The sequence below is a fragment of the Myotis lucifugus genome, unplaced genomic scaffold, assembly GCF_000147115.1.
Source record: "Myotis lucifugus unplaced genomic scaffold, Myoluc2.0 scaffold_99, whole genome shotgun sequence".
In the NCBI taxonomy this organism is placed as follows: Eukaryota; Metazoa; Chordata; class Mammalia; order Chiroptera; family Vespertilionidae; genus Myotis; species Myotis lucifugus.
In genome coordinates, this window is record NW_005871147.1 from 821,419 (window position 1) to 835,586 (window position 14,168).

The 14,168-nt window shown below is 54.9% G+C and overlaps 1 protein-coding gene across 1 annotated transcript in view; it reads left to right on the top strand.

Annotated features, from left to right (window-relative positions):
- The window catches only part of MARCH10 (membrane associated ring-CH-type finger 10), an 81,415-nt gene extending 73,508 nt beyond the window's left edge, over positions 1–7,907 (top strand). The window contains exons 10-11 of the mRNA XM_014458702.2: positions 4,173–4,215; positions 7,792–7,907. Of these exons, the coding sequence (XP_014314188.1) occupies positions 4,173–4,215; positions 7,792–7,853 (105 nt within the window). The 3' untranslated portion in view covers positions 7,854–7,907. The remainder of the gene's footprint in view (positions 1–4,172; positions 4,216–7,791) is intronic.
- The last annotated feature ends 6,261 nt before the right edge of the window (positions 7,908–14,168 follow it).

The window sequence follows — 14,168 nt, forward strand, 5'->3', positions numbered from 1 at the left end:
CCTGGAGGCTGGAATTCAGTGATTCCAAATGGCGCTTACATTACCGCAGGCCTTACATGATTAGAGGCTGTTGCGATCCATTTGGAGTCAACCCAAACTAAAAGGCTGCGTTCAAACCATTAGTCATAACAGTTCTAGATTTGTCCCTACCTTTTTTTTTTCTTCTTCTTCTGCTTAAGTTCTCCCACCCTAAGCTCTCAATTAAGAAAACAGGCTGGGTCTTTGCCAAGCTATCTCCTCAGGAATCTCACCCTCCTTTTGACCTGGCCTGTCCTTCCTTTAACTCTTCCGTAGTTTTAATGGTGACATAAATTCCTCAGAGAAATACACTAAAAAAAGAAAAAATAATAGTACAGGAAGCAGGAAATGATCCTTTGTTAACATTTCTGTAACCTCATTTTCATGATTCCACATCTTTTTAATGAACCCTTTATTGCACATTGAACTTCAAAGCACCCCAGTGTTGATATAGGTTACAGATGGCTGCCACTTCGGCAAGCTAATGCAAGCAGGGTTAGCCCTCAAGACAGCAAAGCACACGACAAACAGTGCAACCCAGTGGGTGGAAACCCAGGCTCCAGAGCACTGGCTCTGAGGAACCTTCTGGTAAAACTATCCTAGAGGAAGAGGAAGGGATACCAGAAGCCAGCTGGGAACCAGGACAGGAAGGAAGCAGAAAGAACGGGGCAACATTCTTCTCTCACCACAGCTTACACTTAATGAGAAACCCTGAAATAGATCTCACCCACTAAACCACCGAGCAAGCACCGGCACAAATAACCAGTTAAGAGTTCCACAAATGGAAGAAGGAAGGCAAGGGCTTTGGGCAAATTCATACTGCTGGACTTGAGTCTCCGTGTTTTCTTGTAGAAAATACTCAGAATCTGTGGGCAACATTTAGCAGAAGAGAGGCACTATGTAAGGAGAGCCCTCCTTCCCTGTCCAGTCCCTACCAAGCTGGAGAACCCATTCACACGGGGTTTCTTGGCTGTTTTTCACAAAGGTGTCCAGTGATGCATGCCTATCAGTGGTGATGACCATTCATTCACTCATTCATTCATGCCTCAGCCTGTATCAGTGGGGACCTGGCCGCCTACTAGACGTGATGCCATGATGTCCCTTTTTTTGAGGAGCTTATGGTCAAGTTGGAAGTTATAAAAACAGAAAATACCATATTTATAAATCTGGAAAATAATTGGAAAGTCACACTTGGTCAAGAGAACTGGCAGACCCAGTGAATTCCCAGAGGCTGTGATATTGACAACACCAGGTGTCCCCTGACTGGGTTTCCAATGATCCCATAACAACCAATTTGTCTCTCCAGTGAGGTAAGTTGTGAGCTATTTGAAGGCAAAGCCCAGCCTTCTACTCCTCTCGTGATGCTGGCACACAGCGAATCCTATGTGACCGCTGACCACGTCCCAAACACTATGGATGCCAGAAGCATTGATTGATTCCACCAGTGCTAACTGACCGTCAAAGAAAGACGTGGTCTTGTAGGGTGGAGGTGGGACGTTGCACTGGCAACCAGGGCACGGAACCCTTATCTCTTTTGACCCCTACAGTCCTCCAGTGCCTAGAAAATGCCCGGCACAGTGTAGGTGCTCAATAACCTTTGATGCTCAAACAGCAAATTAATGAACCAGAACCTCACTTCTTCCAGGAAGCGAGTACAAATTGGAGATAGTACAAATTTGTGGAGAGAAAGGTATTCTGGTAACGACACATCCAAGTTCAAGGTACAGTCGTTTGTTTAAAGATGTTTCTGTGTGCCTCCTATGTACCAGGTTCTAAACTAGATTCTGGGAATAAAATGATGATTATAAAGGACTCAGAGTCTAAAGAGAAAATAGACATGTAACAAGAGTATCAACAACGTGCCTTGTATTACAACAGAAGATTGGTGGGGGAAACAGAGCAAAGTTAGGTGACGTGAGGAGCCACCTTTCTCACCCCCTGCTTCCACTCCTTCTCCAGGACAGGCTCTCCCGGCAGGGTCCTCGGGGACACTAGCCAACACCTCCAAGACCTTGCCTTTAATCTGAGTAGGTTGTGCTCTTTGCCATCAGTCTTCCCACTGCTTTGAGAGCCTGGTAGCCAAGCTCCTCCCATTATTGCTCTCATCCACTGATGAGCTGAGGAGGTGATGATTGCACTGAATCTTGGAGAGTTTAGCAGGTGGGTGGGGAGGAAAAGGGCATTCTATGCAGAAAGCAATGCAAAGGCTCAGAGACCTGAAAAGTCTTGCATGTTTGGGAAAGGAGTTGAGAGTGGCCAAGGCTGGCAGGAAGTGAGCCTGGAGGTTTGGCAGGGAGCAGGATGTGATGGGTTGGTATTGGGCTCTAGAAGGCCGCTCAAGGATTTCTAGCTGGGTTTGGCAGGCCAAGAGGTCTGCGTTTTTGAGAGGTAAGTGGAGCAGCCATGAGGAGGGCGGGCTGGAGCGGGATGGGACCAGCTGGGTGGCTGTTGCACTGTTATAGGGCAAGGGGCCCACGTGGGGAGCATTGGAAATGGGAAGTGCGGACTTGGTGGGCACAGAGGGAGGCACATATGGGCTGAAGGAAGCATTGAATGGTGTTCTGTGCAAGTGCCCAGCACGAGGACACAAGACCCACCGGCCTCACTTGACCCCACTTGGCTCACCCTTTATTTAATCTGAGGGGGACACAAAGCTGGCCTGCGAGGTGAAGCTATACAGACTTGCCTTCCTAGTCCTCTCTTCCTTTCAGCACTCACACAGGGCACTCCATTATTCAGGACCTGCCCCCCCCCACCCCTCACCCCCACCCCCAAAGCCCCCTGTCCTGGGAGTCCTCATAGCCATACGTCTTATCTCTACCAGGCTTCCCTCCCTCCCCCCATGAAATGTACCTATGCCCTGCATTTCTCTCCCTGCCTGCCCATGGCAGCTCCTCTGTATCCCTTAGGGGCCTAGTTCACTAAACTACATAGAACAACAGAGAATCCCAGTCAGTGTGCTGGAAGGCAAAAGGCAAAGGGCAGAGAGTGCTCTGCTGGAGTGAGGCCCGCCTTTGTCTCCTGCCCCAGGTGTGCTGTATCACCACTGCACCTGCAGGAAAACTTTCACCTGAAGAAACCGGAGGGGAGGGGAGGGGAGGGCAGCAGCTGGCCTGGGAGGCAGGTAGAGATTTGAAGCAGCTTTCAACTCGCACTGACCCATTTATGTGGGAGGCTGGGTGGACTTTTCCCAAGCCCTCCCCATTCATACCATTTCTACAAAACCAAAAGTCTGGCCTCCAAGGACCAGATCGACCCAAAATACGGGAGGCCGACCCTTGGCCCACACTCACCAAGATGGCTTTTCCTGGTGGAGTGTGAGCGCTGGTTTCGATAGATGTGATCACCTGGCACAGCGTCTCGGGACAGGATGAGGCCGGTTAACACGGCCCTGATGTATAATTTACCGGGTGACTGGGACTGCACACTCTATGAGAAATTCCATCCTTCTCCTGCCCTCTTCCTGGCCTGTGGGTGAGAGGCGCCCCAGAGGCCAAGGCTGCCTCCACACTGGGCAGCCTGTTGCCCCAGCAACAGTGTCTGGCACCCCTTGTTTTGTCCTCGAGCCTGTCACAAAACCCCTCTTCTCCTGGGGGAAGAGCACCAGCCTTCCTCCCGATCCCACATCCTCACGGCCTGGCACAATGGGCTCCCACGGAGTACACAGTGTTTCTTATTGTGGCATAAAATGCCATAAAGTCAGAACAAAGAGGGAGCCCAAGGCCTTGATGGGCCTGCTGCTTCCTGCCGGGCAGAGAATACAAGCGATTGTTTAAAAGCCAGTGGTGAGGCAAGTGGCCAATTAGCAAGGCCTTCACCCCCACACGGCCTGAAAATGGGCTTGGGACCATCAGGATGGGATCTTGCTCTTCAGATCAATGGCAGAGAGGAAGCAAGTCTGCTCACGCTGCCAAAATTAGAAGCCCTGGGCTGACTGGCAAAGGTGACCCGGGTGATGCTGCAGCCGTCCTTAGGGCCCGGCTGAGCCCCGCGTGCTGAATGTCAGCGAGCTCCGGGCACCTCCACGCATTTTCCCTGCCCCTTTAAGGTGATGGTAAGGCATTCCGAGAACCTCCCCGAGTCTAGGGAATTACACAGCTGTTCACGGTGGCCTTGGAAAGACAATTCATTTTTCACTGTCTTCTTTCTCATAGTTGTCAAGAAATTTCCCACGACCCAGACCGGAAGAAAATGAAAGTAGGTTTTGGGGTCAGTCCTGCCATTTTGAGGGTGTTTGCTAATTTACTTTTTCTGTCGCTGTGTTGAACCTAATACTGTGGAAGTAATGACCACCACCCAGGGGCAAAAATAACCCCACCGAGCTTGGGGAACTAGCAGCAGCAGGTCACACAGGCGAGGCCAAGCACTGACCCGGAGTGGATAAGGGTTCCAGCTCACCCAGAAAGCAAGGAAAAGGGGAGGCAGTGGTGTCGGGTAGGATGGCTGCCGCAGGATTTTCCCTTTTCCCTTTCCTTTTCCTTTGCTGGAATTCTCCAGCCTCTCAGGTTATCTTCCAAACCCTGGAAGGGGCTCTTTAGCCATCACCGGAAGGGACCACATTCCATCACAAGCTGGTGGCTTTTTATTGGATTTCCTCACCATTCGGGCCCATCAAGTGGGTCTTCTGGACTGGGGCTGAGCCAGGCCTCCTGAGAAAGGTCCCTCCTAGGCGCATTCGAACCGGGTCATGATCTCAGGACCCCCCACTGGGGAAGATGTGGTTAATGAAAGCAGAAGGGCTTGCAGGGAGAATAAACATTACAGGGACCTGGGAGGGGGGGGGGGCGAGAATGTGACAATTCGGTCGCCAGAGGCTTTTCCAGGGAGCAATGTTACTGCCCTAAAAGGGTTAGGACAGTAAACCCCACACTGGCTTTGCCGGCAGCATCACCTGGGGGCTTACCAAAGGCAGATTCCTGGGCCCCTCCCAGGGACTCGGGTCAGGCCCAGGCCCAGGGGCGAGCCCCTGGTGGTCAGGGCGCAGCTGGTCAGGGGGATGCTTTTGGGGAAACCCCCACAGACCCGCCTGGAGGAGAAGCTGAACCAGCTCACAACTGCACAGGGCGAGGCCCAGACGATGCCTCTTGAACCCAGTTTACTGTTCAGGGCACGCTCCTCCGGGAACCGGGGTATAAGGGGGGCCATTTTCAGAGACGCGGGGAGGGAGGGAGGGGGCCTTCCCTCCGTTCACAAAAGGAGCCCATAGAGTCCTAGTCCTGGGCGCGACCGCCGTGTCCTCGGGGGCCACTCTGGGCGGCCACCCCACCATCCAGCACTGTCGATCCCTCCCGGTGGCTCCCCCTCCGGGAACCCGGCTGGGAGCGAGCGGGAAGGGAGCGGTGGGGTCGAGAAAAGACCTTTGTGTCGCGGGCGCACACACCCCCTCTCGCGGAAAACGCCTCTGCGCCTCGTCTCGCTGGTCCTAATCGCGGCTTTTGGCGAGAGCCCCAGCTCCGGAAAGGGCGCGACAGCCAGCAGCCGGCTGTGGGCGCCGAGAGGACCCGGGGCCGGGGCTCGGGCAGGGTCTCGGCGCCGCGCCCGGCTGCGCCCTTCCCCAGCGGCGCCCGCGCCTCTTCCCGGGTTCGGGGAAACCTGCTGCAGCCGGGCGCGCCCGGGTGGGTTCGGCTGGGCAGGGGCGCCCCCTAGTGCCCAGCACGGGCCGCTGCCGCCCTCCTACTCCGGGAGGCCCTGACGACGAAGCCTTTTCCCCACGGAGCTGGGGCAGGGACATACGGGGCCCAGGGAAGACTGGCGTCTCTGAAGGGCAGGAGGAGAGCATCCCTGGGGTGATGCTTAAAAAAGGGTCTCCACGGAGGGGATCCTGGGAGCCCCCCCTGCAAGTGCCCTGGCTGCGATGCTGCCGTCCCCCGTTGCTCTAGAGCAGTGGTTCTCAACCTGTGGGTCGCGACCCCTTTGGGGGTGAAACGACCCTTTCACAGGGGTCGCCTAAGACCATCGGAAAACACATATATAATTGCATATTGCTTTTGTGATTAATCACTATGCTTTAATTATGTTCAATTTGTCACAATGAAAATACATCCTGCATATCAGATATTTACATGACGATTCATAACAGTAGCAAAATTACAGTGATGAAGTAGCAACGAAAATAATTTTATGGTTGGGGGTCACCACAACATGAGGAACTGTATTAAAGGGTCGCGGCATTAGGAAGGTTGAGAACCACTGCCCTAGAGAGATGCCATTTGCCATCCTACTTCAGGAATCTGGGACTAGCTCTAGGACCACATCCTCCCCTGCACCGGCCCCAGTGTGGGGGCAGCCAGTTCTCCCTGGAAACGTGGATCTAGGTCCGCTCCACCTGCCCCCAGCCCTGCACACACACCAGAGGCCGGCAGGCACCGCTGAGGTGGAGTAGAGCCCTGTGCAGGGCCGGTCTTGGCACCTGGTCACATGCTGCCCTCGCCTGGCTTCCCGCCAGAGCCATGATCCAGAGAAGAGCCACAGAGCCGCATGCCTTCCACCCTCCCCCGGGCCGCACTCTTCCTTGGTCCCCAGCAGCCTGGCACGCCTCACCTGGTTGGCAGCACTTTATTAAGAGCGGCTGCCAGAGCTGAGTCACAGCTGTGACCTGCCGCCCTAGCTCAGTTCAGGAAAACGAGGAGGAGAAAAGGCAAAACCTCAGGGCCCACTAGGTGGCACAGAGATGGCAGCCTCTTTGTGGCTCTGTGGTGCCCATGCCAACCTTCTCACCAGGCACCCCGCCCCTGCACCTGGTAACCGAAGCCACACATAAATGGCACAGGTGGCACAGAGGTGAGGGCAGCTGGGGAGAGTCCCTGGGTGGGTGTGCCCAGATCTGACAACCTGTCACACCTGTCTGTGACCCAGCCCCCCTGCCAGTGCTGCCCAGCTGGCAGGCATGACTGTCACCACAGCCAAGCCCAAGGCCAGGGAGGGGAACAATGCCTCCTGCAGCTATCAATCCAGGTGTGAACAGGAGCAGGCAGGAGGCCTTCAGGCCAAAGGCTGGGCCAGAGCACCTCCCCATTTGCACAAGTCAAGGCAACTGCCTTTGAGGGAAAGAACAGGGTGAGTGAGGAAACGGGGAAGCTTGTGGGGCTGGGGCTTCCTGTGGCGGAGGGAGAAGCTGAGAGGGTCCAGGTAAAGATGGGGGGATGTCAATATGTCCATTGCTCCTACTCCCTGCCCTTCTTCCACAGTCAAAAACTGTTTCCAAACAGTCAGGGGGCACTCACTCAAGCCAATGGGAAAAGAAATGTATTGAGAACAAGAGTTTCCCCCAAGAATAAAGAGCCCCCACCCCCATTCCATCTCCTCACTCAGACCCCACTGCCTCTCTGTCTTCCCTCCCATCACATGGCCCTCTGCTTCCAGCCACTTGATCCCTGGAAGACTTCTTTACAACCTAGGCCAATCCCCCCAGCCCCCCTTCCTGACAAGTTAAGGAAGTGAGAGTTCGTGTGGGGGCACTACCCCGAGAGCCTCCTCCAGCTATTCATCCTGCAAACATTTGCAGCACCAGGCCCCGTGGGGATCTGAAGATGAGTAAGATTCTTTTGTTGAGGGGCTTACAGTCCAGCTGCCCTGGCCGGTGGGAAGTCTAGGAATTTCCCAGCCCCAGACTGCCATCTCTGTTCCCCACACTGTTCCAGGCACTGCAGCACGTGTGTGGCTGGCCGCTGGGGCTGGGGTGGGGGCGGGAGGGGCAGCAATGGCACGCCCCTCCATGGCAGATCCCACAGTCTGCTGTGGCTCTACAGCCTGAGAGATCTTCTTGCTTTCCAGATTCCGAGTTGGGAGATGGAAATGAAAACAGCATTTATGAAGGCAACAGGCGGGTCATCTAGCAAGGAGCTGGCCATGGAGCTTGGCGGAGACCTCTCCCCCAGCCGCCCTTTCTATGTCCCCAGGTGCCTCCCTCCCTCCCTCCCTCCCTCCCTCTTTACTGAAACCGAGACCACGTGTTTGCAGTTACTGTGTTTACTTTATGCCACTCCCTTCTTGGGGTCTGGCTTGAGCGTCTACGGACAGCACAGGCCAAGCAGCCTGGCTTGTTGAGCACCCACAGGCTGCCCTGCTGCTGCCCCTCAGCCCAGAAGCCCCAAAGGACCCCACAGCCCTGACAGGCCCAGCGGCCTGGGGTTCCTCTGCTGAGGGCACCTGTTCAGGCCGCCACCCTGAGTGGAATCGAGGTGCGTATTCAGTAAACCGACTTAATTTACCCAACTCTGTTTTAAGCTTATTTCAGTCTCATTGGACAAAGGCTCAGGGCCTCTGACTGTGAGGAGAGGGAAGCACAGCCCACAGCCCCCCCCCCCCACCTCCACTTCTCCTTGCTCCCCACCACCACCATGGGGGGGGGGGGGTGACACATCCCGGACCCCTGGGGGCTGGTCAGGACCTGATTGGTGTGTGGACTCCACTCTTCTCTCCTCTTAGGGCCCAAAGACCAGATCAGACGGGGTGAAAAAAGGTCAGAGAAAGCTCATGAGAAGAGAGAACATTATGTGTTTCTGTTTGTCTGTGGGGGGAGAGGGGGTCAAAAAATAAAAGATGGTGGGCACATACTACTGATAAATGCAAAAACATCATGCTAGGTGAATATGCTAGGTGAAATAAGCCAGACACAAAAGACTGCACAGCATATGATTCTATTTACATGCAATTTCTAGAAAAGGCCACACTGTAGAGACAGACCAGTGGTCATGGGGGTTGGGACCAGGGATGGAGACTGACTGAAGACAGCTGGAGAGGACTTTGGCAGGTGATAAACATTTTGCATTGATCTCTCATCGTCACAATAACCCTGTGAGGCAGGTATCATTAACCTCATGTTACATGGGAGGAAACCCTATACAGTGGGGCCTTGACTTACGAGTTTAATTCGTTCCTCGACGGAGCTCCTAACTCAAATTACTCGTATGTCAAATCAATTTTCACCATTACAATGACACGTGATGCTGGGCTGATGTTGTGGCGTTCGCTGCGCCAACTAGCGGTGGGGTATCTGAAGCTGGCTGGTAACCCGAATTTTAGCTCGCAACTCAAAGCAAAAAATCGGCCGAGAGACGGCTCGTATCTCGAAAAACTCGTTAGTTGGGACACTCACAAGTCAAGGCCCCACTGTATTAGGATTCTCCAGAGAAGCAGAACCAATAGGATTTAAACAGATATATAGGAAGAGATAGATGTATTAGGAGGATTGGCTCATGCAATTATGGAGGCTGAGAAGTCCCACGACCTGCCATCTGGAAGCTGAGACCCAGGAAAGCTGGTGATGTCGTTTCAGTTCAAACCCAAAGGCCTGAGGACCAGGAGGACCGATAGCCTGTGTCCACGTCTACGTCTGAAGGTCTAAGAACCAGGGGCGTGGATATCCGAGGGCCGGAGAAGATGGATGGCCAGCTCAAGCACAGAGAGAATTTGCCCTTCATCTTTTCATTCATTCAGGCCCTCAATGGATTGAATGATGTCCGCCCACGCCAGGAAGGCAATATTCTTTACACAGTCTACTGATTCAAATGCTAATCTCTTCCCGGAACACCCTCACACACATACTCAGAAACAAGGTTTTACCCACTATCTGGGCGTCCCTTAGCCCAGTCGACTTGACACATAAAATAAATCACCACAACATCTAAGCCCCAGGGCGTGACACGCCCAGATTTTCAGGGTGTAAGTCAGTCTGTTGGCCAAGGCCATGCTTCTGGACCACCTGAGAGGGTAGCATCCTTAACCAGCTCCAGCAGTCGGGTGCATAGCAGAAAGGGCCTTGAAGGATGGAGCCCAGGCAAGCCCAGAGGTGGGGGCAGGAAGAAGAAGCCGGGAGTGCACACAGGAGCATCTGGCTAGAGTGGGGTCATTGGGCAGGGGAGTCGGGGGGCCCCATGCTCAGGTCAGGGAGCTAAGGTTCCACACAGACAGGAGGGAGCTACCAAAAGCCACCAACCCACACTTGGTGAGATGAGGCAAGTGGGACCCAGAAGAGCTGATGGCAGCAGGAGGAGAGAGCACACTCCCGTTAAGGAAATAAATGGGAACTTTAAAACATCCAAGAGTGTAAATGTCTATGCATCAATCGAGCCCCCACCTCATCTCTCTGCCTTCTGAACGCTATCCCCCATGATCCCACCCCAGCCCGGGCTACCCTGATATAAGTACCCCCGCCCCCCGCTTTTTGAAAGTTCATTTTCCGCCACCCCACTCTCATGATAAAGCTACATTAGTACCGGTGTTCGATAACCGAAGAAAATCTGAAGAGTTTTTTCACTTTTAGGAAAAAAACGGAAATAGTGTTCCATGTTTGTTCTGCAATGAGCCCTTCCAGAAGCAGTGAGCATGACCCCACCTAGCGCCTTTGCTGGGAACTGCACCCAGCATCTCAGCAGCAAGCTGCCAGAGCAGGGACCGTGTCTGAGAGGCTGTGCTTCATCTTTTTTTTTTTGAATTTCCACAGAGAGGAAGAGAGAGGGATAGAGAGCCAGAAACATCGATGCGAGATTAGTATAAAATTGGACATAATTGAGCATTTGGATCATGGTGGTGAGCAAAATAAAGACAGTGTGCATGCTAAATTTTAGGTCTGGGAAGGCTCATCTTCGCTTTCTGCCATTTCAACTGACAAGGGGGTTGGTAGGAACGCGCTGCTTCCGGTTGGCTGGGGAAGCCCGAGACGGCCTTGGAAGGGAAGCCACAGGACAAAAGGAAAGAGATCATTCTTGGCCCTTCAACTCCAGAGAGGCTTCTGAAACCGTCAGCAGAGATGACAGGTTGAGACTGGCTGCAAGATCGCAAGGGGGGCTCCCCAGGACCCGCTGCCCACCCCCAACACTCTCCATAGTGCAGGGAGGGTGGAGGGGCGGTGGCAGGGCAAGTTCGTCTCTCTGTGCCTCAGTTTCCTCATCTGTAAAAAGGGTCACATCACCTACCTCGGGGGGTGTTGAGAAGATGAAGTGGGTTCATTCATGGTAAGCAGGCAGAACAGGGCAGCAGTGGTAACTACCCAATACGCATTTGGATGATCATCATCATCGTGGAGGAATGGCATGTCTGAGGCGGTCCCAGGGCGAGGAAAGACACCATCCAAAGTTTCCCAAGCCCCAGAGAGAGACAGAGGACATACAGCGACGATCCCTGCCGCTCCGTAACAACTCAGAACTCAGAGGAGGCATGCCAAGAGGACGCAATAACCTTCACCACCCAGAATTCCCTTTAAGGGCTAAAACTGAAGTCCTGCCACGGCCCGATATCGGAAAACAGCCCATGTATTTGCACCAGCACCAAGTCCGCCTCAAGTCCTTTCCTTTCTCCAGGGCCGGCACCCCGCCTGCTTTTCCGGACCGAAATCTGCAGCTCAAGACTGAAGTCGGCCTTTTCCTGGGGCCCCTGGCAGCCCAGGCCCCCAAGACAAAGAACATCAGGCCAGGCCTGAACATCCGGGCACTTGGACATTATGCCGGTCCCCTGGCCGCCTCTCCTTGTTTATCCCAACTCCCTTCTCTTTTCCTCCCTCTCCCTGCCTTCTTTCCTGGGGTCCTCCCTGAAGATAAAATCTTTACCTTTCCCTGCAACAGACTCAGCCCTAGTGCTCAAGGCAGCTTGGCAGGGCTCGGGCAGCTCCGTTCCAGGAGAGCCATGTGGTGTGGCTGGCCGGCTCCTCACCCCTGCGGCCTCACAGCGCTGCCCACTGGGCCAGGCCAGCTCTGCCAGGACACCTGGGAGGAGGCAACTCTGCCCTGACAAGAAGAGGCTGTTAAAGGCCTGACACCGCGCTCCCATTCATTCATGGATTCCGTGAGCCGTCACCGAGCGTCCAGGTGGCCAGAGCTGGGCCGGTTCAGTCCTGCCAGGCAAGGTTGGGCTCAGTGCCCGGCATACAGTGCCCTTTGCCGGGGCCCGCGGGGATGGGTCTCAGGGCATCCCCCTCCCAGCAGAGAGGGCATGTGGATGGGTTGTTTAGAGCTCAGTGAATTGGAATGAGCAGACAGAAAGGACGCTCTGCCACGTGCTCTGCTAGGACCGGGCGAGTGGCCGGGCCCAGAGCCTTCCCCCGGCCCCCACTGTCCTCTGGCAGCGGGGAGACGCCAGCCAGGAGGCTTAGAACAAGGTCTGCGGGGGCCTGAGGCCCATGAAACGTCTGAAATGCTTGTGGGTCGGGGCAGGGCTCTGGCAAGGACTTCAGCCCCCAGCAAAGGAGAGAGGAGTGAGGACAGGTATTTCTGGGGGGATTTAAACCTCCAGACACTCGCCCTGGCCGGTGTGGCTCAGGTGGCTGGAGTGCCGTCTTGTACACCAAAAGGTGTTCCTCCCTCCCTCTCTCCCTCTAAGATCAATAACATATAAAAATAAAAATAAACCTCTGGTCACTCAACCAACCACTGCCTGCAGGCAGCACGGGGCATCTGGGCCCTCACTTCCTCAGCTGCCCCTGCCACCCCAGGAGCCGCGAGCCTGCCATCACTCCTCAGCCTTTCTCTCCCAGGGCAAGGGCTGCCGCCTCGGGGTGACTCCCCGCAGCTGGGCTGTGGCCCACGACCCACAGGGCACTGAACCCACAAAGGAAGCTGTTCCTGAGTTTGGAGAGAGAGTCACTTCAGGGTGAAGGGGATCCATCATTATCCCCCACCCCCTGGGATTGGGGCTCCCTCCTGTTCCCAAGTCCTGTTGCCACTGCTGGGGCTGTGCAGGAGCCTGGAGGAGGGCCTCGGGCTTGACCTCAGCCTCCGGCTCAGGAAAGCAGCTCCCAGGCCCCGCTGGGCTCCGGCTCAGGAAGTGGAGCCCAGCCCGGAAGAGGACAGGATGAGACTTCGCAACATGTATCCTCTTTATGTCATTTAGGCTTTGGACCATGTGACCCTATTACCTATTCAGAGCAGGAGAAACTTGTTTTAAAAAATCACAAGATCACACACACACACACACACACACACACACACACACACACGGCCACCACTGTAGTCACGAGCCAAACCACCTTCTTCAAAGGTCAATCAGATTAGCCATTCCCACTGACTGTCCACTCTACTTAAACCAACACCCACACGCTCTACCGCTGGGCAACTGGGTCTCACCGACCTCCTGGCCCGCCCCCGCCCCCCTCCCCTTCCTCCAGCTCCAGCCAGCCTGGCCTCCCTGCTGGTCCCCTGAAGCACCAAGGACTCCCTCAACAGGGCCATGGGCACTTGCAGATCCCAGTGCCTGGACCGGGCCTACGTGACTGCACCGCTCACTCCCTCACCTCCCTCTGGCAAAACCCGCCCCAACCGGTGCCCAAACTAGCACCCCCCCGCCTCGTGGCCCACGTGGCCGCGTGAGCCCTCCTCACAGCACCTGGCTGACCTGGCACAGTGACCGTCCTTTGTGGGCAGGGCTGTCCCTTTGTCCCGTGCTGCATCTCCGGCTCAGGTATCCTCCGAGTGAAGGTGGGGGGTGGGGGGCGGTCCCGCCTCTGGGTGGCTTCAGAGCCCAGGCTCCCAAGGACAGGTGTGCGCTTCCCCGAAGCTCAGAGGCCGCCCTGGGAGGTGGATGGTGTGGAGCCCCCGCCCAGGGCTGGCCCGGGCACCTCAAATGCTCCCCTGGGAGCCACAGCCCAGAAATATCAGGAACAGCTGACATGTGTGGGGCACTTACTGCACGAGCTGGGGCTCCAGGCGCAGATGGCCTCACTTCATCTTCCAATACCCTTAACCCAGTGGTTCTCAACCTTGGCTGCACATTAGAATCACCTGGGAATCTTTTAAAAATCCTGATTTCTGGGCTTCATCCTCTGGAAATTCTGGTTTTTTGTTACTAATGTTGTTGCCTCACCCCGTAACAAAGAAACAGAATTTCCGGAGGATGAGGCCCAGAAATCAAGATTTTAAAAAGATTCCCAGGTGATTCTAATGTGCAGCCAAGGTTGAGAACCACTGACTTAACACAACCCTAGGAGATGAGTCCTGTTCTCCCATTTACACCTGTTGAAAGTTAAGTTGCCCGAGCGCTCGCTCTCTCTCTCTCTCTCTCTCTCTCACACACACACATACACACACACATGCACACCTCACACCTCCCCAGGAACAGAGAGAGAAGGGGGAGCAGGCCCCGAAAGGCAAGGTCCGGGAAGAAGAGACCAGAGTGAGGGTGTCCGGTGGGGCCGAGGTAGATGCAGAAATAACGAGCGA